The sequence below is a fragment of the Eptesicus fuscus genome, chromosome 14, assembly GCF_027574615.1.
Source record: "Eptesicus fuscus isolate TK198812 chromosome 14, DD_ASM_mEF_20220401, whole genome shotgun sequence".
NCBI lineage: Eukaryota > Metazoa > Chordata > Mammalia > Chiroptera > Vespertilionidae > Eptesicus > Eptesicus fuscus.
Window position 1 is genome coordinate 55,110,108 of NC_072486.1, and position 25,260 is coordinate 55,135,367.

At 40.4% G+C, this 25,260-nt stretch overlaps 1 protein-coding gene across 3 annotated transcripts in view; it reads right to left on the bottom strand.

Annotated features, from left to right (window-relative positions):
- Positions 1–21,479, bottom strand: part of TRIM24 (tripartite motif containing 24) — a 104,415-nt gene extending 82,936 nt beyond the window's left edge. For all 3 annotated transcript variants that reach the window (XM_028159028.2, XM_008150491.3, XM_008150490.3), the window contains exon 1: positions 21,039–21,479. In XM_028159028.2, coding sequence (XP_028014829.2) covers positions 21,039–21,402 — 364 coding nt within the window. In that variant the 5' untranslated portion in view covers positions 21,403–21,479. The remainder of the gene's footprint in view (positions 1–21,038) is intronic.
- Between the last annotated feature and the right edge of the window lie 3,781 nt (positions 21,480–25,260).

A 25,260-nucleotide genomic window follows, 5' to 3' on the forward strand; every position in this document is an offset into this window, starting at 1 on the left:
AAGTTTGCTGATTCGATTCCCTGTCAAGGCACATACCTAGGTTACCTGTTTGATCCATAGTTGGGGCATGACAACCAATCAATGTTTCTCTCTCCCCCTATGCCCTTCCTCTCTTTAAAAATCAATAAAAACATATTCTCAGATGAGGATTAAAAAAATATATAAAGACATAGTGATTGAAAGAGGGTGGCACTGTTTCTAGGAGTGACAAATAGATGAACAGATCAAAACTGGCTGAGAAACAGAGATTAAGTGCTGAGAAAAAGACTCCTGCATATATAAATAACTAATAACAGATAGGGATGACCGTGCATTGAAAAAAGAATGGCCATTTTCAGTAATGCTGCTGGGACAGCTGGTAAAAAATGAAACTTTCTAACCAGTTTGGCTCAGTGGATAAAGCATAGGCCTGCAGACTAAAGGGTCCCCATTCTGGTCAAGGGTATGTACGTAGGTTGCAGCTCCATTGAGGCACGTGTGGGAGGCAACCAATCAATGTATCTTTCTCACATCAGTGTTTCTTTGTCTCTTCCACTCTCTTCCACTCTCTGAAAAATCAATGGTAAAATATCTTCAGGTGAGAATTAACAAAAATATAACAACAACAAAATGAAACAAGACTCCCACCTATTGCCACATAAATAAATCAACTGCAATTGAAACCAAAACCTAAATGTGCAGGGCAAAACTTACAGCTTTTAAAAGAAAATAGAGGAAAATAATTTTATTACTTTGAGGCATGGAAAAACTCTTAAGCTAAAGCACTAACCACAAGGGGAAGATTCATAAAACTAAGTTTAGTTCAAAGACCCTATTTTAAAAAGTTAAGACAAACAGAATGGGAGAGGATAACTAAATATTAAAGAACTCGTATTAAAATTAATAACCCAACAGAAAGATGGAAAAGAGATTTGAACAAGTACTTACAGCTGAAATCCAAGTGGCCAATATGCATATGAAAATTGCTCAACCTAACTGGTACTTGGGAAAAGGCATATCAGATCCAAAGAAGGTAACTAGAAACATCTACCAGATTGCCAAAAACTAGAGATTTGATAACACCAAATGTTGATGAGTGTCCTCATCTTAAACAATATGAATGCACATTACCTACTAGTGGGTATATGAGGGTTGGTAAAAGTAAGTTAAAGATTCACATACCCTATTGACCAAGAATTCTACTTTTCAGTTTAAAAAAAACACACACAAAAAAAACCCCTCAGTGTTCAAATATCACTTTATAATAATAAGCTGAGCTTTATTAATGGAATATTGCCGTAGGTATTATTTTAAAGACTTTTCCTACTCTCAAAATAATTTTCCCTGACCTATTAATAAAAATACTTCTAACATTTTTTGTTGTTGTTGTTAATCCTTACCCCGTGGATATTTTTTCCATTGATTTTTAGATAGGGAGGAAGGGAGGAGAGGAGGAAAGAGAAAGGGGAAGGGAGGGAGGGAGATGGAGGGAGAGACAGAGACATCGATGTGAGTTGCCTCCCACACCCACTCCAACTAGGGCTGGGGATTGAACCTGCAACTCAGGTACGTGCCCTTGACTAACCCACGACCCTTCAGTGCTTAGGGCCACCGCTGTAACCATTGGGCAACATCAGCCAGGGCTCTAACAGTTCTTTAACTTTACTAATACATTATTTTTAAGATGTAGTCCACTATCCAACCATACAATGGAAGATGATGGATAAGGTCCCTCTTCATCCTAACATTTATTTCTATTCGTTTTCCATTAAATCAAACCATTTGAACATTTAGTAATATTCACAACTGAGCCACAGAGCATATTGCAATTATATTTCCTTTCTCAAATGATCTTATTCTCTGTAATTAAGTTACTTATTTGCTTTGTTTTTAGGTATTCATCACTAAATCAACACCAAACTTTCCCAAAGTAGCTTTTAATATGTTCAAAACCATCAAGTAACCTATGAATTTTACTTGTTTCCTCACATGTATACTCTGAAATCTGTTCTTTCCTTCAGCTCCAATCATTAATAAGCCTGCCGGCAAGCTGTCATTCTATCTATTTCATATTTATGCCATATGAAATCTAATTTCAAAATAACCATACCAATATTACCACTAAAAATAGGCCACTGAATGAAATATAAAATTTCTTTTTGTGATTAGGATATATCACACTAGAGATGCACAATTAATATTGTAACTTAAATTCAGCTGAAAACCATCTGGTTGTATATATATAATGTTCATTTCATGGTTGTTCTTTTCTTGGGGAGTGGAGGAGGGTAGGGACTAATATTTTATTTTTTTGTTTATTATACAGCATATCTATATTGTTCTAAAATCAATTCCATAATATACAAGTTATATTATCCAAGTGTATTTTACAGTTCCTTCTATTCCCTTTTACCTCCATTGGTAGCCATTTTTGGTTTTTTTCTATTGTTTCTTTTTAAAATATAATTTTTTTTCTTTCTCTCTCTCCTCCTTATTCTTTATTATTACTGAGATATTGTTGCTTTTGCTTTTAGGCCCTTTTAGTGGACAGATCTAAGAAACACAGACACACAATTTCACCCCATTTTTCACAAAAGTTGGCATGTAATACATATTCTTCTATACCTTGCCATTTTTTTTACTCAACAATACATCTTGGAATGCTCTCTATAGTAGTCTACAGATCTTCCTCATTTCTCTTTTACATCCACCCAGTGTTATACTATGATTTATCCCAGTAGCTGTCTATTGCTCTTCACTCTAGCTTTTCATTACTGCAAACAATGCTGCACCAACATACCTAATTTTATACTGTTGCAAATCTATCTTTACGAATAGAGTGAAGATTGCTGGATCAATGAGGAAATGCAATTGCAATTGGGCAACATTTTGTTCCATCGGAGACCTATCACTCTGCATCCCACTGGCAATATGGCTGAGTATCTTACTTGAGTCAATTGTGACAAACTGATTTCCTATAAAATATCCTTTTTGTCATCAATTTTCAAACTTATTTGCATACATTTTCTTCCCCACTGTACTTAAGGTTTCTTCTCCTTTTTAAAGGGCAGTTAATAGTTTGTCTGTTTGATAAAAAAAAAAAAAAAAAAAAAAAAAAAACACTTCAAAGGGCCCTGGCTGGATAGCCCAGGTGGTTAGAGCATCCTCCCAATATGCCAAGATTTCGGGTTTGATCCCCAGTCAGGGCACATACAGGAATCAACCAATAAATGCATAAATAAGTGGAACAACAAAAAGAGAGATAAAGAAACAAAAACTTCAAAGGACCAAAATTTTGATGTATTTTTTTTACTATTTTTCTGTTATCTAAAATTCATTACCTTTCCTTCTTCATTCTTTGGTTTACTTTGTTGTTTTTCTACTTTTTTTTTTTGAGTATTCATTAATATTCATTTTCACTGATATAAGCATTTGATGTTCAGATTTTCTTATGATGATTGCTTTGGCTATAACATAGAGGTTGACAAACTATATATAGTTCATGAACCATATCCAACACACCACCTGTTTTTGTAAAGCAAGTCTTTTTGGAACACAGCCATATCCACTTATTTATGTACTAGAGGCCCGATGCACTAATTTGTACATGGGTGGGGTCCCTAGGCCTGACCAGTGATCAGGGCCAATCAGGGCCTGCCGGCCTGGGGGAGGGACTAGCAGGGTAGGGAGCGCGGGAGGTTGGCTGGCCATGGAGAGGGACAAGGGGGAGGGGGAGTGTTGGCCGGCCACAGGAGGTTGGCTGTGGGAGTGCACTGACCACCAGGGGGAAGCTCCTGCGTTGAGCATCTGCCCCCTGTCCGTCAGTGCGCGTCATAGCGACTGGTCGTTCTGGTTGTACAAGAGTCCTCAAAAATAAGATATGTGCAGTGTGCACAGGAATTTGTTCATAGTTTTTTTAAACTATAGTCCGGCCCTCCAACGGTCTGAGGGACAGTGAACTGGCCCCCTGTTTAAAAAGTTTGAGGACCCCTGATATAGAATATAGATAAGACTGTCTATAACTGCTTTCATGCTACAAGAAAAGAGTTCAAAAGTTGCAACAGAGGCCACAGCGTCCACAAACTGTAAAAATATTTACTATTGCCTGGCCAGTGCAGCTCAGTGGTTGAGCATCAACTCTTAAACTGAGAGTCTCTGGTTTGATTCCTGGTCAGGGCATATGTCCGGGTTACGGGCTCTTCGATCCCCCCAGTAGGTGGTGTGCAGGAGGCAGCCGATAGAAGTCTCTCTCTCTCATCAATGTTTCTGTCTCTCTCCCTCACCCTTCCTCTAAAATCAATAAAACCATTTTTTTAAAAAAATATTTACTATCTGTCCTTTTCTTCAAAAAGTTTTCTGACCCCTGATAAAACCTATTGTTTTATCAAACCTATGTTCTGATGTTTCATGTCAAGTAACTACCAATTTTGTTTGTATTTTCACAAGTCAAGAGTTGTTTGGCAATGTGTTTGTTAGTTTCCAGATTGGAAGGGCCTTTAAAAAAAAAAAAAAAAGTTTAATTGACAGAGAGACAAAGAGAGAAAGATATATATGATCGGCTGCCTCCAGCACACATCCCAACTGGGGAACAAACCCACAACCTGGGTATGTGACCTGGCAGGGAATTATTAAACCAGTGACCTTTCAGTGCATGGGACAATGTTCAACCAACTCAGCCATACCAGCCAGGGCTATGAATTTTTTAAACTAATTTTTAGTAAAAACAAACTAACACATTGTATCTATTTTGGAGGTAAATTTCAGGGAGTTTTCTTTATATTTCAACAAATGATCATTTTTCTTCAATGCTACATGTGCATTTGCAAAGAAGGTGTATTCTTTCTTTCTTTTTTTTTGTTTTATTTTATTTTATGTTTTTTTTCAATTTTTTTAATTAAGGTATCATATGTGTACATATCTTACCATTGCCACCCTCCACCCAAAGAAGGTGTATTCTTTCATATGTAATACACAACTGTGAGATCCACCTTTTGATTGTATTATTTAGGTCTTCGACAGCCTTATAAAATTTTTTCCCACTTGATCTATCTTCAACTAAGAGAGATTTTAAGTCTTATATTATTAATGTTTCCAAGTCTTATTGACTCTCCTAAAATGATTTTTAAAAATCAACGAGGTAATAATATCCATACATCTTCATTGAGACTGCAGCTTGTAGTCTTATTTGTGTCTCCCTCTTTAATCATTTCTGGCCTGAGTTCTACTTTATGCAACATCAAAGGAATAACCTGTTTTCTTTATATTTGATTTTTCTGGTATTATCTTTGCATAACCTCTTATTCTTCACCTTTCTGAGTCTTTCAGTTTTGTACTGATATCTTCTGCATAGAGCACAAATTTGGATTTTGCTCCTACCCGAAAATATTTTTCTCTCTCTTATAGGCCAAAGTCCATTTATTGATATGATCTCAATTCTGTTATAAAGAAAATATATATATTATTTAACCATATTTTCTTTGTTCCCCTTTTCCCCCTTCCATATATCTTTTGGAATCTAGAAAGGCTTAGTTTTTTGTCTTAATGGTTATCTTTATACTAATACCTTTATATAACCTTAGTCCTCTCTTCATTAGATGCTATCTTTAACTTCCTAGTATGAGCAATATAGAAATTAGCTTTTTCCTACTCATACCATCCCTGCACTGAATCCCCAAGCATCCGTTTATAAAGTAAAATATCCTTTGATTCCCAGGTAAATTTCTATAAGGAAATCAATAATTCTATTAAAACATTTCTTCTTGGTTGTCTGAAATTTATTCTTTCATAGCTTCCTCAGGAAAGATTCATTTGAACTATATTCCTTAAGTTCCTGAATAATTGTATTATACCTACATTGTCAGAGCATATAACAAGTACATACTACTCTGTCATCCCTTATCCCCATCATTAAATTCAGTTCTACAGTTAAACATAAGAATTCTCTGCAGAACATCTTTCCTGTTGTTTTCCTGGCATAAGGCCTTTTGACATTGATATACAGACTCAGAGTGGTATTGGAATAAAGACAGACAAATAGATCAATAAAAAACAAACAAAAAAACCAGAGAGCCCAGAAACAAACCTCCCAATGAACATGGATAACTGATCATTTCACAAAGGCAATGCAGTAGGCTTTCTAACAATAGGATGGGAAAATTAAATATCTGTATGTAAAATAAACTTGAATCCATACCTCATACCACATAAAAAATTAACTCAAAATGGGTCATAGACCTAAAAATAAAAATTAAAACTGTGAAACTATAAGGAGAAAAATATCTGTATTGGGTAAAGATTTCTCAGACATAGCACAAAATAAAATTTTGTAAACTGGACTTCATTAAAATAAGGAATTGGGTTCCTTGAAGAGATGATCAAGCTGGTGCAGAACAAATACAAGATGAAACTTGAAACTCCATTTTTTCAAAAACTACGAAGTGCTCAAAAACAGTAGGGGGGTGTCAACGAACAAGATGTCAACCTGAAAGGGTTCATACTGCCCAAATGGGAAGAATTTGATTAACAAAATAATACAAGAAATGGATTATAACATTAAATTTAAAAATTTAATGAATCTGTAATGATAGACAAATGGAAAAGAAAATGTCACCCATACAGTAGACTAACAACTAATAATTAGCATAGAAAAGTCACCATTTTGCAGTGTGCTCTCCTGAATATATTTGAATAAATTTTTAAAAAGTCACCATTTTGTAACATTACAATAATAACTGATGAAGGCAAGAATCATCAGTGGATGCCAATCTAAGGTTTTTGGGAACAGAATATTCATACAGACCCCAAAGAATCTCCCAGAAGGTTTCCGAATAATTACAAAGAGGAAAAAATATCTTTAGAATGGAGAAACCTGGCAGTTTACCACCTTAAACAAGTGATTCAAACCAAAACTAACAATAATGGGACAGAATGAGATCATGTTTCTTAATGTAAAGCACTGAAAAGGACATCACTTTTGCCAAAAATGATGCACAGCAGAATACAATAAGGAGAAAGAAATCACACATTAAGTTTGAAAAAAGAAAGTTTAACACAAGTAATATTTTTAAAAAATATATTTTATTGATTTTTTTACAGAGAAGAAGGGAGAGGGATAGAGTTAGAAACATCATGAGAGAGAAACATCGATCAGCTGCCTCCTGCACACTCCCTACTGGGGATGTGCCCGCAACCAAGGTACATGCCCTTGACCGGAATCGAACCTGGGACCCTTGAGTCTGCAGGCCGATGCTCTATCCACTGAGTCAAACTGCTTAGGGCTAACACAAGTAATATTAACCCTTTGCACTCGCTTGCTTTTTTCTCGATTCCTTTATTCTACTCGGGATTTAATTTTTTAAATACCCCAGATTTTACAAAGCGCGGCAGTAGAATAAAAAACTGGAGTTTCTTTTCATACAAACTTATTTATTTGGATTTTTTTATATTTCAAATTATTGATACATGCAAAGAGTATAAAAAGAGCTGCTACCGATGCTAACCGTGTTGAGTCACACTCGACATCTGAGTGCAAAAGGTTAACTACATCAAGCAATTGGGTTAACAAGGACTGGCTAGTAAATAGAAAGAATTCTAAAGAACACAGGTAGATAGCAGACCTGATAAGATGTATGATTATAATACCACTAAGGCTGAGACAGAATGCACAAAGAAGAATTTTCCCTCCAGGTCTGTTATCAGTCCATGTTGGAGAAGGCATAGCCATAGCTCACATTTCAATGTTTTAACAGCACTGCTGCCTTTGTTAATACTTTCCTTCTTTTTCCTGGTTTTCTCCTACCTCTTTTCTCAGTCTCCTTTGAAGGTTCATCCTTATCTAGTAACTAGTGGCCCGGTGCACGAAATTCGTGCACACGGGGGTGGGGTGGGGGGGGGGGAACGGGTCCTCAGCCCGGCAATCTGGGACCCCTCAAAGGATGTCCTACTGCCGGTTTACAGGGATAAGGCCTAAACCGGCAGTCAGACATCCCTCTCACAATCCAGGACTGCCGGCTCCAGCCGCTCACCTGCCTGCCTGCCTACCTGATTGCCCCTAACCACTCTGCCTGCCAGCCTGCTCACCCCCAACTGCCCCCCCCACTGTCTTGATCACCTCCAACTGACCCCCACTGACGACCTTTCACCCCCAACTGGCCCCCCTGCTGGTTTGCTTACCCCCAACAGCCCCTGCCATCCCATCCTGGGCTGATCACCCCCCTTCCCCCGGTGACCTAAGGTCCCAGCCCCTCCTTTCTTTTTTTTTTCTCAGTGCCTCCTTGAGCAGAAGCAAGTATCTAGGATTTATTTATCTTCTATAATTGAAACTTTGTAGCCTTGAGCGGAGGCCAGGGCGGATGGGAAGCTTGGCTTCTTCCATTGCTGGAAGAAGCTTCCTGCTTGCTCCAGCTCCATGGCTGGCCGCCATCTTGGTTGGGTAAATTTGCATACTCACTCCTGATTGGCTGGTGGGCGTGGCTTGTGGGTGTAGCAGAGTGATGGTTAATTTGCATGTTTCTCTTTTATTAGTGTAGATCATTACATATCAGAATTCCTGAAGGTTTGTCCTAGGTGATCTCACTTTACTCTTCAGAGTAAAAGAAGGAAAGACAAAAAGGAGACCAAAAAAGAAAGGTCACAGAAGTGGGAAGAGAATCTTATACCAAAAGATGGGTGGGAAAGCTGAGCTGAGAAGATTAGTAAAAGCAAGGCACATGACAAACAAGCCAAGTCTAGAAGACTGATAAGGACAGGAAGAAACATAAATCAACATGTAGCAGTATATATAGAGAGACAAACACTAAGAGTCTCATGTACTTTGGGCTCCCTTCCTGATTATGCTTAATGTTGAATATAGACAATCAAGTGATCCCAGGGAGACTCTTCCTTCATAAGCAAAGTAAAATAAAGTTCTTCTGATAGTTATGACTCCTAATAACTATTTAAGACATGTTTCTTTTAAATGTATTGTATGTACAATGAGATGAGGACCTTTTGTCTATACAGCTGACCGCTGAACAGTGTGGGGGTTTGGAACAACAACACTAACACCTGCCCCCGGCACAGTTGGAAATCCTCATATAACTTGACTCCCAAAAAACTTAAGTTGTCCCTACATATCTGCGGAAAATTGGTTCCAGGATCCCTGCAGATACCAAAATCTGCAGATGCTCAAGTTATCTACATAAAATGGCACAGAACAAAGCATACAGTTGGCCCTTTGCATCCACGGACTCCCAACCAGACTGAAAGAAGATCTGAAAAACTAGATGAACGTGCAAAAACACTGAGGAAACTCAGCTGATAGTTACATGTTAGCGTGTTATTTTAAACACAAATATTTGAACATGTACCATACATACTTACGTATATATACTACAATACTGGTGTGTATCTTGTACATAAACCATCTAAAAATAAGACATTGTTAAGTAATGAAACTTAGATAATAAGAATTTTTAAATGTCTTGCTAATGATGATAGCTTCATACTACTATGAGCTAATGGTCCAAGATGTAATATATAGTTAAGGCATAGTTCATCATTAATAGATGATGTCAATCAATTACAAAAAGTTTTGCTAATTTTAAAACTTTTAGGGCCAGTTCTTGTTAGATATGGTTAGATAATCATTGCTGTTAACCTCACAATAAGAATGACAAAGCCTATAAATCTAAAGTATCAGTTCTGCACTCTGTTGTTATACTTGTAAAATTATGTAGCATTATCTTTATCTTAGCAGAAAATGAGACTTGAAAGATTCACATTTTTACTAAGACTGGTGGAAAATCTCAACTCCATCAACTCCATACACCTGATCAAATAAAACACAAAATGGGCAACAATGGTTACAGCTTTCTACAGAACATGGATCTCCTTGCCAGCTAATCTACCACTGGCTGCATCGTCAGGTGCCAAGAATGACAAGTATCTATTCCTCTACAACAATGAAGATGTCATCAAATTTGAGCAGCCCTGATTTTTCTGACTCAGCCTTCTGTATATTCCTAAACTGGGAAAAAGCCAAGTCATCAGCAACTAACCTTGATTATACACTTAAATGGAACTACCTCTATGCTATTAATTGGTATTGGGAACACTATATTTATTGCACATGTGTCCTACAACTTAGGGACTTTCCATATTACTGAGATTGAGGGGCTTTTTTGAGTGACCTCTATATGGGACTTCCCTAGGAAGTGAGATTAGAGTTTTATGCCAGGGTCCTGGTGATGGCATACTATAATCTTCAATATTTTGTCACTTTTAGATAAAAACATGTTAAAATCCATAAAAATAAGTACATGGAAATTAGTACAATATTGGAGGTAAGGGGTGGGGGTGAAACAATGAGGTCTGCAATACAGAAATACCATTACCTCCAGGGCAGTGATGCATACTACTAGAGCCCCAATGCACGAAGATTCATGCAAGAATGGGCCTCCCTTCCCCTGGCTGCCGGCAAAGCCTTTGCTCCGGCCGGAGCTGCCTTTTCACCTTCCCATGCTGCCCAGAGGCCCAGAACGGCTGGGGCGGTGCAGAATGCCTGCATCCCCCCCCCCCATCTTTGTTGGGTTAATTTGCATGCTCACTCCTGATTGGCTGGTAGGCATTGTGAAGGTATGGTCAATTTGCATCTTACTCTTTTATTAATGTAGATGATAGGTTGTATAGCAAAAGGGACTGTCTAATTTAAGAGGGCAAATGTATCGCTTAGTGCTGCATATGCCAAAAAGAGTGTATTTCTAACTCATAGAAAGATATTTGGACTCCTCCCTCAAGAGTAGCCATCTGACATGCTTATTCATGTGACCATGACCATGATAATCTACATACCAAGTACTTTAAAACCTAATTTATGCAAATAAGTTCTAATGTTTTCCAACACATCAATAGAGTATATTTTACTTCAGAATGTGGCACACACCCGTTTTGCAGACTACTGGTACAGTATGTTCTTGAAAATGAAGGAATAAAATTTGAGAAAGGGGTCATGGTTACAGGAAGAAATAAACTCATGCATCTTAAACTTAACCATACTAATAATTACTTTAAATGTAAATGAATTAAACAATTAAAAGCAAAAATTCAGTTTGGACAAAAAAGTTAGACAACTATACACTATTTTACAACAGACACAAATATAAAGGTTAAAAGTAAAAGGATGGAAAAATATATCATTCAAACACAAAGAGAGAAAATGGTGTAGCTATACTAATAATAGAATGTAGTCAGATTTCATGAAATAGTAGTATGAGATAGAGCATTTGAGGGTTCAAAAGGGGAGGTTATGAAGCAGTAAGACAAAAGTTTAAAATACCTGCAGCAAAAACTAACCAGGTTAAATAGGGGTAAATCAATAATCATGACTGAAGATTTTAACATTCTTCTCCATTACTAATAGGGGGATGGAAAGCCCTAGCTGATTTGACTCAGTGGACAGATTATCACGATGTGGACTTAAGAGTCCAGGGTTCAATTCTGGTCAAGGGCATGAACCACAGTTGCAGTGTGCAGGCTTGGCCCTGGTCAGGGCACTTGCAGGAGGCAAACAATTGATGTTTCTGTCTCCCCGCTCCCTACCACTCTCTTTAAAAAAAAAATCTAAAAATTGTGGTACATCTACACAATGGAATACTACGCTGCTGTAAAAAGGAAGGAACTCCTACCATTTGCAACAGCATGGATGGAGCTGGCGAGCATTATGCTAAGCGAAATAAGTCAGTCAGAGAAAGATAAATATCACATGATCTCACTCATTTGTGGAATATAATGAACAACATAAACTGATGAACAAAAACAGATCCAAAGACAGAGAAGCATGGAGCAGATGCTCAAACCTCAGAGGGAAGGTAGGGGAGGGTGGGGGTAAAGAGGAGAGATCAACCAAAGAAGTTGTATGCAGGCATATAAGCATAACCAATGGACACAGACACCAGGGGTTTGAGGGCATGAGCGGGGTAAGGGGGACAATGGAGGGATTAGGACACATATGTAATACCTTAATCAATAAAGAAAAAATAAAAATCACTATATCAATGTTAGCCTTAAAAAAATCTGAAAATGGAAAAATACCCTCCATTTAAATCTTACACTATTTTTTATAGTAATGGAACAAGCTATTTAGAAAATCTACACTAATAAAAGAGAAACATGCAAATTGACCATCACTCCGCTAAGCCCACCAGCCAATCAGAGCAAGTATGCAAATTAACCCAACAAAGATGTTGGTTAATTTGCATATGCAGGTGCGGAGCGAAGACTGAAGGCAGCGTAGAAGGAAGAGGGAGGGAAAGTGGAAAGCAAGGCGGCGGCAGCAGGAGGAAAAGCATGGGGCGGCGACAGCGGGAGGGAAAGCGCGGGGTGGCGGCAGCAGGAGGGAAGCCCGCCTCAGTGGGCTTCGCTCCCTTCTCTGCTTCGCTCAGGCCGCAGGAAGCCCTATTCTTGCAGGAAATCTTCCTGCAACGGGCCTCTAGTGTATATAATAAAAGCCTAAGCGACAGTTTTGGCAGAACAACCAGAATGACCAGTCTCTATGATGCACACTAACCACCAGGGGGCAGACACTCAATGCAGGGAGCAGGCTTAAGCCGGCAGTCAGACATCCCCCAAGGGGTCCAGGACTGCAAGAGGGCGCAGGCTGGGTTGAGGGCCACAACACCCCCCTGCCCCCGTGCACAAATTTCGTGCACCAGGCCTCTAGTATACCTATAAATTAACACACTTCTAAGCAATCCATTGCTCAAAGAAAAAATCATGACAAATTTTTAAATATTTTAGTGGAATATTAATAAAAACAACACAAAATTTGAGGTGGCTAAAGAAAAAACTATACCTTTAAAGCAGCGACAAACAATAAATAGAACAAAAAGCCAAAAGTCCGCTGATAAGCTCTTAATAATAGCAGCAAAAAGAAAGAGTAAACATGAATTAACAATTAATAGAAACAATAAAGGGGGCATCATTCAGCTCCTGAAAACCTTAAAAGGATAAGAAACTATTGTGTTGTCCACCATCCAGAACTGAAATATCATTGCTGACATGTACACATAAAGAACTGTTGGACATAGAAATTGGGACTCAAAAGAACTGTTGGCCCAGAAAGAAACTCACTATAGACTGATTCATTTGCCTCTCAGCATAACCATTATTGTTTCAGTTTTGGTTCCTATAAGTGTACTCCTAGTATCACATGAGCTCACTCATCTAGGGGAAAAGATGAACAACATAGACTGAACAAGAACAGCATCGATCAGACTGTCAGACCTCAGAGGGAAGGGTGGGGATAAGGGAGATAGATCAATCAAAGGACTTGTGTGCTTGCATATGAGCCTAACCAGTGATCATGGACAACAGGGGGGTAGGGACATGTGTGTGGAGGGGTTTGGGATGGGAATGGGGCGGGGGGGAGTTGAGGACAAATATGTGATACCTTAATCAATAAAGTAATTAAAAAAAAATAAATTTTAAAAAAAGGAACTATTGTGAACAATTTATGCCAAAAAGTATAACAATTAGACAAATCTGACAAATTTCTTAAATTTACCAAAGCAGAATTCAAGGAGAAACAGAAAATCTGAATAGCTGTGTGTCTATTAAAGACATTGAATTCCTAATAAAAAACCTTTCCAAAAAAGAAAACTCCAACCTAAGATGGACTTATTGAATCCTGTCAAATATTTAAGGAAGAATACTCATTTTACAAAAATCCTTTTAGAAAATAGAGATAAAGAGAACACCTCACACATTTTGAGACCAGTATTACCTGGGTATCAAAATCAGACAAAGATATAAGAAAACTCTATCACCAATATTCCTCATGAACATTAAAAATTTTCAAAATAACAAATCAGACATATGCAAAGAGGATAATACATTATGACCAAACTAGAGGCCCAGTGTACGTAATTCGTACACTGGGGGGGGGGGGGGGGCCTGTCCTTCAGCCCAGCCTGCACCCTCTCCAATCTGGGACACCTCGGGGAATGTCTGACTGCCAGTTTAGGCCCGATCCCTAAACCAGTAGTTGGACATCCCTCTCACAATCCAGACTGCTGGCTCCCAACCGCTCATCTACCTGCCTGCCTGACTGCCCCTAAGCGCTTCTGCCTGCCAGCCTGATCGACACCTAACTGCTCCCCTGCCAGCCCGATTGCCCCCAACTGCCTTCCCCTGCTGGCCAGATTGCCCTCAACTGCCCTCCCCTGCAGGCATGGTCGCCCCCAACTGCCCTCCCCTGCAGGCCTGGTTCCCCCCAACTGCCCTCCCCTGCAGGCCTGGTCCCCCCCCCTCCAACTGCCCTCCCCTGCAGGCCTGGTCCCCCCCTCCAAATGCCCTCCCCTGCAGGACTGGTCGCCCTTAACTGCCCTCCCCTGCCGGCCTGGTCACCCTCATCTGCCCTCCCCTGCTTGCCTGATCACCCCTAACTGCCCTCCCCTGCTGGCCTGATCACCCACAACTACTCTCCCCTGCCAGCCATCTTGTGGTGGCCATCTTTGACCACATGGGGGTGGCCATCTTGTGCGAGGGCATGACAGTCAATTTGCATATTACCTCTATATTATATAGCATAGGGGTGTATCCCAAGAATGCAAGATTAGTTTAACATCTGGAAATCTATGTAATTCTCCACATTAACAGAAAAAAAAAAATCAATCATTTTAACAGATACTGTATAGAAAATGCATTTAACCAAATTCATTATCCATTCATGATAAAAACCATCAGCACACTGGGACTAGAAGGAAACTTCTTAATTCTGGTATTGGGCATCTATTAAAAAACTAACAGAGCCAACATATTAATAGTGAACAACCTGAATATTCTCCTAAAATCAGGAATAAGACAATAACATCATCTTTCATTTAGCACTAAAATTAAACTCCTATTCAATATTGTATGGGAGGTTCTAGCTAGTGCAATAATGGAATAAAATTATAAAGGGCAAGAAAGTAGTATAACTATACGAAAATAATCCACAAAAAACTACTAGATTTAATTATTAAATTCATCAATATAAAGGATACAAGCAATATACAAAAGTCGATTATATGTCAATATACTAGCAACAATTAGAAATGAAAATTTAAAAACACCATTTACAATAACATTAAACATTATCATAAAATGCCTTAGAATAAACTTCTGAAAAATTGTATACTACTACTACAACTAAAGCATGCTGAGAAAAATTAGTGATCTAAATAAATGGGAGATAAAACATGTTCATGGATAAGAATAGTCAACATTAAGATCATCCTCCCCAAATTGTTATTCCGAATTCAATGCAATTCCAATCAAAATCAGTCTTTTGTGTAGAGACTGACAAGCTGATTCTAAAACTTACAAAGAAATGCAAATGACTTTGAAGAGCCAAAGCAATTTTGAAGGAGAACAAAACTGTCCAGTTTCAAATTTTACTTAAAACGTAAATGTACAGATAGTACTGAAAGGACAGATCAATAGAAAAGAATCGAGTACAGAAATAGAACTATACATATTTGTTCAAATGACTTTTCATAAAGAATGCCAAAGTAATATAATGGGAAAGAACTCTTCAGTAAATGGTGCTTTAACATACAGTTAAAAACATGAACCTCAACACTACAACCTCACAAAAAAGTTACTCAAAATGGATTTTAGATATAAGTATAAAAGCTTAATTATAAAAATAATGAAAGAGCCCTAGCTAGTATGGCTCAATGGGTAAAGCATCGGCCTACAGACTGAAAGGTCCAGGGTTCGATTCTGGCCAAGGGCACATGCCTGAGTTGCAGGCTCCATCCCCAGTAGGAGGTGTGAAGGAGGCAGCAGATCAGTGATTCTCTCTCATCACTGATGTTTCTATTTCTCTCTCTCTTCCTTTCTGAAATCAATAAAAATATATTTAAAAATAATAAAAATGAAAGAAAAAATGGGAGAAAATCTTAGTAAGCTTGGAGTAGGCACAGAATTTTTAGAAAACCACTAAACATAAAAGAAAAAAAAACCCTGATAAACCAGTCAAAATTTAACTTCAGCTCCTCAAAAGATACCATTTCAAAAGTAAAAAGGAGTGGGAGAAAAAATACTTGCAATAAAGGTACCTAACAGGACCAAGATGCAGTGTAAACAAGTTTTCCTTTTCAGTAAGACAAACCACCTAATTTTTTTAATCTGCAAAAGACTTAAATTTTACCAAAAGAGATATATGAATGGCCAATAAGCACAGAAAAGATGCTCATCATTATTCGTCAGGGAAATAAAAATTAAAACCTTGATATACTCCGTCACATAAACTAGAAGGCGAAAATTAAAGAATAATATCCAAATTGCCAAGGATGTGAACCAACTGGAACTCTCATACATTGCTGGAGGGAATGCAAAATGGTACAACCAGGGTAAATTCCAACTCTAAGTATTTGCCCAAGGAAACAAAACATATCCACATAAAGAACTGTCCACAAATACTTATAAAAATTATATTCACAGAAGCCCCAAACTGAAAAAAAGTAGTAATTTCCATCAACAGGTGAATACTGCATATACTGTATATAGAACTGTGTATAAAAACTGATACAATATGAATCGACCTTAAATACTATTTAATCCTTCCTCATATTTTGTACTCAAAAATGATTTATACTTTTTGCCAAGAACCAAAAGAAATCAGCTCCCAGAATTGAGTTATATACCTTACAGCCATGGATTCTTATATTTCACACTCCCTGGACAAATAATGTGACCCCTTTCAAACACTTCTGAGCACTTGTAAATTATACTTTAAAAAGCGTTTTTAATGATTTCAGAGAGGGAGAGAGAGAGAAACATCAATGAGAATCACTGATTGGCTGCCTCTTGCATGGACCCTACTGGGGATCCAGCACCAGCATGTACCCTAACTGAAGGGAATCAGATGGTGATATCCTGGTTCATAGGTCAATGCTCAACCAGTGAGCAACACAGGCTGGGCTGCAATACTTTTTAAATTATAACTTATTTCTTTTTTAAAAGGTAAAGTATTATGTTTTGACTATGAAAAATGTGTTAGGAAGAACTTATTTTCTATAAATTTCATTTAGGATAACATAGGGAGCACCAAAAAGTTAACAGAAAAGGAAAGTAGCCCTAGCCGGTTTGGCTCAATGGAGAGAGCATTGGCCTGCGGACCAAGACGTCCCGGGTTCGATTCCGGTCAAGGGCACGTACCTCAGTTGCAGACTCCTCCCTGGTCCCTGCCCTGGTCAGAGTGCTTGCAGGAGGCAACCAAACAATGTTTCACTTACTAGTACATCGATGTTTCTGTCTTTCCCTCTCTCTTCCACTGTCTCTAAAAATCAATGGAAAAATATCCTCGGGTAAGGAAAAACAAAGGAACTTTAAAAAAGAAAAGGAAAGTAGGCCTGATAGTATTGAGAATTACTCCTCTACACCTGAATTTTGGTCATAATTTTCTACAGAATCCTTATGATCAACTATATTTTGATCTAAGGAAACACTAGGGTTTTATATTATATTCTGGAATTCTAAAACTATGCCAAATTGGACTCCCTGGGGAGAGGGGCCTTGAAATCCAAATTTTAACAAGTGTACCAGGTGATTCTAGTAGCTAATATTTGAAAACCCCTATCTAAATCTAAAAGCTAAGAGTGTAACTGGAACATGTTATGCGGCCTACAGAAAGGGCTTGTGTGGTTATGCGGCCTACAGAAAGGGCCTGTGTGGGTATGCCATTTTTTTCTTAATTACCTGCCAATATATAATACTAGAGAAACTTTACACAAAATTCAGACCTCAGACTTCTTGTTAAAGAAAAAAAAAAAGATCCTTCAACACTGGCCCTGCATTCTCACATGACAATCTGCTGGAGCTAAGTAGAATTTGCCACCTCCCACTCCCCCACCATTCCCTATTTGCTGGCTCACAATTCTCCATCTCAATTACCTGCTTAGCTCCTGCATGTATTGTAGTTTGATCCATGGTGCCTGTATCCACAAGTTAATTAAAAGAATCTTCATTAAGAAGGTTCATTAATCCCAGCTGGGTGTGGCTCAGCGATTGAGTGGTGACCCAGGAACCAGGTCACCTGTTTGATTGCCAGTCAGGGCATATGCCCAGGTTGCAGGCTTGATCCCCAGTGGGGGGGGGGGGGGGGGGGGCACGTGCAGGAGGCAGCCTGTTGGTGATTCTCTCTCATCATTGATGTTCCTAGCTTTCTCTCCCTCTCCCTTCCTCTTTGAAATCAATGTCTCCTATCTAATAAGAGTAATATGCAAATTGACCATCACTCCCAACACACAAAGACGGCTGCCCCCATGTGGACACAAGATGGCCACCACAAGATGGCTGGCAGGGGAGAGCAGTTGTGGGTGATCAGACCAGCAGGGGAGGGCAGTTGGGAGGGACCAGGCCTGCAGGGGAAGGCAGTTGGGGGGGACCCTCCCCTGCACGAATTTTTGTGCACCGGGCCTCTAGTGTGTGTGTGTGTGTGTGTGTGTGTGTATGTATGTATATATGAAGGTTCATTAAGAGTTCATCAAATGGTCCAGCCGGTTGAGCATCAAACCATGAACCAGAATGTCAGTTTGATTCCAAGTGGGGGCACATGTCCGGGTTGTGGGCTCAATCCCCAGGAGGGGATGTGCAGGAGGCAGCCAATCAATAATTATCTCATCATTGATGTTTCTCTCTCTCCCTCTCCCTTCCTCTCTGAAATCAAGAAATTTTTTAAGTTCATCAAATGAACCCTATTTATTTAGTTCTAAAATGTATTGTATTAAAATAAGTTTTCAAGAAGTAAAAAGGAAAGCATTCAAGTCAGTAAGATTTAGGATAATATTTTTAATTTATTGAAGATAACCCTAACTTTTTTTAGAGGTATACACCTCAAAAGTATCATTTGTTAAAGCCTTTGCTTAGTATAAAACCAAAAACATTTATCTTTAAATTTAAATGCCTTCCTTGAACACTTGCATATAATACAAGCACAAAGGTAAAAAATACTTGGAGACTGGAATTACATAGAGAATTCTGAGAAATGAAATTCAAACTTGTCTCAGAATTGAGAATCAGTACTTTTATTACCCATGTTCTCATTCATTCAGGTCTGAATGTCATGGCCAGGCACGTAATACATCTTAATCCTAGAATTATGCAAAATTCAGGTCTTAATTGACTACTGGCCTGTTTAACCATTTAAAAAATGAAAGAAACCTTAAAATGTGTCTTAAAAAATTTAAGAACTGCCCTGACCGGTTTGGCTCAGTGGATAGAGCATGGGCCTGCGGAATGAAGGGTCCCGGGTTCGGTTCCGGTCAGGGCCATGTGCCTTGGTTGCGGGCGCATCCCCAGTGGGAGGTGTGCAGGAGGCAGCTGATCGGATGTTTCCCTCTCATCAATGTTTCTAACTCTGTATCCCTCTCCCTTCCTCTCTGTAAAAAAAAAAAAAAATTAATATAATATATATTAAAAAAAAGAAAGAAAGAATTTAATAACTAAGATTTCAGTTTCACCTGTACTAACTTTCCAACAGGTGGGCCATATCTGAGCAAACTAGTGTGAAGACTGATATTTTACTCAACTTACAAGCTAACGAAGTAGCTTACCGTGGATACTGGTAGAAGACATGAGATTCAGGTCACAGGAAAAAGGCAGTATTTTACTTACAATAATTATATAAGACAAAGCACCAACATTTTGCACTGGTTCTGAATCCCAGTTCCCACCAAGCAAAATGAAGAGGACCAGTAGACACAGGCAATGGGTTGTGTTGCATGAGAAAAATCTATGCTGTGGGAACCCAAATCTTTTTTTTTTTTTCTCTTTTCTTTTTTTCTCTCTGGGAACCCTAATCTTTATGAGGAGCAGTAAGCAAGCCTTTTACTCCAAAGAGAGACACATTTATCTTTATTATACTGGACCATATGCATGCCCGCGCTTTGCTCTGATGGAAGACACCATCTTCTAAGGCTGTTCCTTATACAAACATCCTTTTAAAATAGAAACAAAGGGCAGTCACTCTGCGGGCAGGATCTGCAGAAACAGAAAATTGTCTCCCTCAACCAGATACTGTTCCTAACATATAATTAAACGAGGAGTCTAACACTATGATCTATTTAAAACATTAATTTTATATATTCCTTGACCTAGCTCAATTATTTAATTAGCATTTCACCTCAAATTAAAAATGAATTCCCCCTTTTCAGTTACTTTGTATTTTTTAAATAAGGTGCTCAAGTATTTGCAATATTAAAATTGAAAAAATCTCAAGTATCCTACTAGAAACAAATAATTACTGTACTTACTTTAACTTTAAATGTTTCAAACCTTTTAAAGCTAGCAATGGGAGCCACCTGTCAAAACTCTCAACTAGACGGCAACAAACACCACAAAGAGAACAGAAGCGTCAACATTTCCAGCTGTTGTCTACAAAATACAAGAAAATCCTGCACCCCCGAATCACTTTGTTCTATTTCTCTTTACCCTTTACCGACTCAAAATAAAATCTTGGAAAAGATAAAAGACAAGAAGAAAACACTGTCTCATAGTTCCTTTGTCCACCGCAGAGAGAGAACTGGGTTCTCATTAAGGTAAAGAACTCGAAACATGCAAGACAAGAGAATAGACAACATCTGATCTGTAATCAACCATCAAAGAAAGTCACAATCACTTCATCCTCATCCCTCCTTCCCTCCTCCAACACACACACACACAAAACAAACAAACAAAAAAAACGTGGGTCTAGGCGAGATGACTAGGATCACATGCACCTGGACAAAGCTTTGGGGAGGCAGAGGGTAGCCGTTAACGAGAGGCAGTTGGCAAAGAATCCGAGACACAGACAGCAGCCGACTCCGACAGAGATTTTTCCAAAAGTGCGGGTCTCCCGGAGGAGGCTGCCGACGGGCAGAGCAGCGGCAGGAGCGCCGCCCAAGTCCCCGGCGCCCGTGGAAGTTGCTCGCGGGGCGTGCGGGCCCTTCCCCGTCACCGCCGCCAACACAGACCCGCTTCCTCGCCCTTCCCCCGCCGCGCACCCCGCTCGGCGACGTGACAGCGGGTCCCGCCGCGCAGGGGCGCCCGCCTCTCACCTTGGGTGGCGAACGGCGAGGAGCCGCCGACCGGCGAGCCGGGGCCGGGGAGCAGCGGCGGGGTCTCGGCCGAGCCCAGCATGGGCGCCGGCAGCATGAGGTAGCGCTGCGGCGCGGGCAGGCAGCGCTGGCAGAAGGAGTGCAGGCAGGGCAGCAGCTTGGGCGCCCGGCTCTGGATGTTCTGGTGGCACACGGCGCAAGTGTCCAACAGGTTGAGCCGGGCCGCCTCGCCTCCGCGCTCCGAGTCAGGGCCCTGCCGACTCTCGGCCTCGTTCTCTCCGCTCGGCGCTGCCGAGGGTCCCCCGGCGGCGGCCGCCGAAGCCGCCGCGGCCGCCGTCGCCGCCTTCTCCACAGCCACCTCCATTGTCCTGCCCCCCGCCGCCGCCGCCGCCGCCGCCGCCGGGGAAGGGGGAGCGCGGTCTCCGCCCGCCGCCGCCGCCGCCGCCGCCGCGGCTGCCGACGACCTCCTCCTCCTCCTCACAGGCCGCTCGGGTGGCCCGCGGGAGAAGGAGGGAGGGAAGGAGGGCGGAGGAAGCCTTCTCGGGAACCGGGGATCCGCCTCCCGGGTAGCGCGGCCTGAAAAGGGGGTTCTGTCAGCGGGGACGGTTCCTCGCACCAGGGAGGCTGCGCTCCATCCGCTTCGCCAATGGCCGGGGAGCTCAACAAGCCCGCCCAGCCCGGCCGAGCCTCCCCGCTTTTCTCTGGGGCCCAAGCCCACCTCGGTCCCGCCCCCGCCCTCTCTCCCAGCAACTGAAACAACGGCTGGCAGCGCCTCGTCCAATAGCCGCCGCGCCTGGCCAGGGGGCGGGGCCTCCCTTAGCCCGCGAGGCTCCGACGGCGCAGCGGGAGGCTGGGCGGTGGGAGGGCGCTCGCCCAGCCCCGCCCCTCAGGACTCTGGAACCGCGGCCTCTGATTGGGCCTTCGCGTGCGTGCAGCTCCTCTTTAAAGATTAAGGGTTTATTTGTTCGCCGCCGCCGCCTAATCCAACCCGCCTGTGTTGGTTCCTCCTTACAGGGTGGAGCTTCAACCGCGTCTAGGAGTTAATTGACTGCTTTCAAAACTGGTTTTATTACTGGAGACGGGGTCCTGTAGGAAGAGTGAGTATGGTGAGAGGGTCAGGTCTGAGGATGACGAAGTGGAGATAGTGAAGAGCGAATAAGGAATGGATTTTAAACATGGAAAATGTGGGAAAAACATGTGGAAGCAGCATGGGTTTTGCCACCTGAATGCACTAATCTATATGATGAGTGATGGAACACGAATAAGGGGAAGCTTCTCTTACAAGTAAGAAATTTTTGAAGAATTTCGCCACTGAAAAAGAAATTAATTTTTCAAGTCAATGATTTGCTTTTTAAGTGAGTAAAAATGGATCATTTTCCAAGGAATTAAGATATAAAGATTGTTTGCAAATGTCGTTATTGTATATATGCATTATTACAAGAAATAAAAGTAAATATTAATAGAGATATCCCAATAAGTCATGAATTCAGTATTCTTTTTCATTCCCTCCCCCTCCTTTTACACACACAAAATAGACAAACTTTTAAGGAGCTTGAAGAATCGAGGTGGGGGAAACAAAGCTTTCTTATATACTAGTACACAAGACTTTAAAAGTTTGTATGGCGGTGCCATGTTTAAGTACAAATAAAGTAGTGCTGGAACTTTGAGATGAGTGGGATGGGGTCAGAAAAGGTTTTGTTAAAATTGTAATGATTTTGGAAAAAGAAATGGCAGATAAACTCTAGGCATCCTAGCATACCCTCAAGACCTTACTTTCACAAAAGATTCCTCTCCTACCAGCCTCTTTTCCAAACAGGTCATTAAATCCAATTTCCATAAGCCTCTTGAGTGAAGTTATTTCTTTTCTTTTTTCTTTTCTCTTCTTTCCTTTCCTTTCCTTTTCTTTTCTTCTTTCAAATCTTTATTGTTGAAAGTATTACATATGCCCCTCTTATACCTTCCTGGTGCCCATGGTTGAGCCAAGTTCTTTAATGAACTCAAGTGCTATTTATTTTGTATGCTAGTAGTTTGTTAAATCTTAGTTTGCATAAGAATCACTAGCAGCTAGTTTAAAAGCTGGTTCTTTGCCCTGGCCAGGTGGGACAATTGTTAGAGCATCTTCCCACACAGCAAATGGTTGCAGGTCCAATTTCTCCTGGTCAGGACACCTAACGAGGTTTCCGGTTCCATTACAGATCAGGGCGCCTATAGGAGGCAACCAATAGATGTTTCTCTCATGTCAATGTTTCTCTCCCTCTTTCTCTCCCTCTCTCTCTAAAAATCAGTAAGAACATACCCTAGGATTAGCATTAAAATAATTAATACATAAATAAACAGCAAATAAATAAATAAAGCAAGCTGGTTCTTTGGGTCTATCCCCATATTTACTTGTAGCAGCAAGCAGCATTTCATGATGTTATCTGGGTGCTCTATGAAGAAAGAGTCTGAATTTTTTTACTGTCCTGCCCATGATTTCACTAGCATTCACCTCTCAAGCTGACGTTCCCACTATTCCCATGCTTTAATTTTAATGCCTCCTGCTGAGCACATACTAGTACATTTCCCTTTGTTTTGGAATGCCCTTACTTCAAAATGCAGACTTACCTGTTGTCCTCCTAAAACACCTCAAAATTCATCACTTCTTCCCCAGTACTTATTCTATACTCTATCTTTTTGTAGCTGCACCTGGAAAATCTTTATATACTAGAAAATAAAAATCTGTTACAAGTTAATGATTTTAATATGATAATTCATAAAGACAAGTCCTTCTTATTCCACCAAATGGTTGCAGGTCTGATTCCTTCTGGTCAGGGCACATAAAAAATAATGAGAGATGAATTGGGGAGGCTTATTTTGAGAGAATTCCATGAAATTTGCTATACCCCACTAGTTTCTCAATCATAATGGATAATCAGTGTTAATTATCTTCTATATTCCTAAATTTTGTAGTCTCGTGTAATAAAAACAATTATATGTTTTACTTAGTTCAAATAGGGATGGCTCTGAATTTTTTAAAATCCAAAAAGTGAATTTATTCAAATCCTAGATCCTGGGCAGAGTAAGTGGATGCTTGCAGGAACAAACTGGTATTACAACTAAAATACAGAAAAACTTCCTGAATAATCAACAGAAAACTTGCAGGAGAGAACCCTGACACCTGAGGACTAAAAGTGGAGACCTCATAGAGACTGATAGGAGTGATGGAAGTGCGAAAGGGCTGGCCAGGCACCCACAGACAGCAACTGAAGTCCGGAGAGATATCTTAGCTGTGGGGGGTTGCCACTGAGAACTCTGGGATCTAATCCCCAAAGTGGACCCCCCATCAGAGAGCACCAAAACTGAGGAGGGTACCCACAAAACATTTGGCTGTGAAAAGCAGCAGGGTGCTGTCTGCCACGGAGAGATGGCTGGAAATTTAGCACTGTCTTAAAGGGCCAATGTTCCAAATTCCATGTGGAGCCATCCACCGTGTGCTCCAGTATAGGGAGGGTGAAGTGGACTGGAACTGTGAGAGCAGAAGCCAGGACTGGGGACTCCCAGGGATATAGTTCAGAAGGCAGACACCCTAAGTTTCCCACGCTGAGTCATTTCTTTACTAAGCCAAGGACATCTTTCCCACATACACATCTGCCATGCCTTGAGGGAAGACAGTTGACACACCCTATTGGAAAACACATTGCCCTGAGGCCACTTAAGAGATTAAAATTAACAATTAGCCTCCAGGCAGTAGCAACTACCCCACCCTATTGGAAAAAAAACCTCTCACCACACCTGAGGACTATTGTCTGGGGGGCAATTCAAGTCAGAATCCTATAAGTCTGTAGGCAGAGGCGTTCTCTGGAGGCTTTGAGTCTTTGCCTGATCTAATTAGTCAGAAACAGGGTTTAACACTGTCGTGCATGAAAGATTGAAAGGTATAGAGTTGTGGTTCTTAACCTTTCTAATGCCGCAACCCTTTAATACAGTTCCTCATGTTGTGGTGACCCCCAACCATAAAATTATTTTTGTTGCTACTTCATAACTGTAATTTTGCTACTGTTAATGAATCGTAACGTAAATATCTGTGTTTTCCAATGGTCTTAGGCTCTACAGCAGCAGTTCTCAACCTGTGGGTCATGACTCACAGGTTGAGAACTGCTAGCAGGGTCACCAAAGACCATCGGAAAACACAGATATTTACATTATGATTCATAACAGTAGCAAAATTACAGTTATGAAGTAG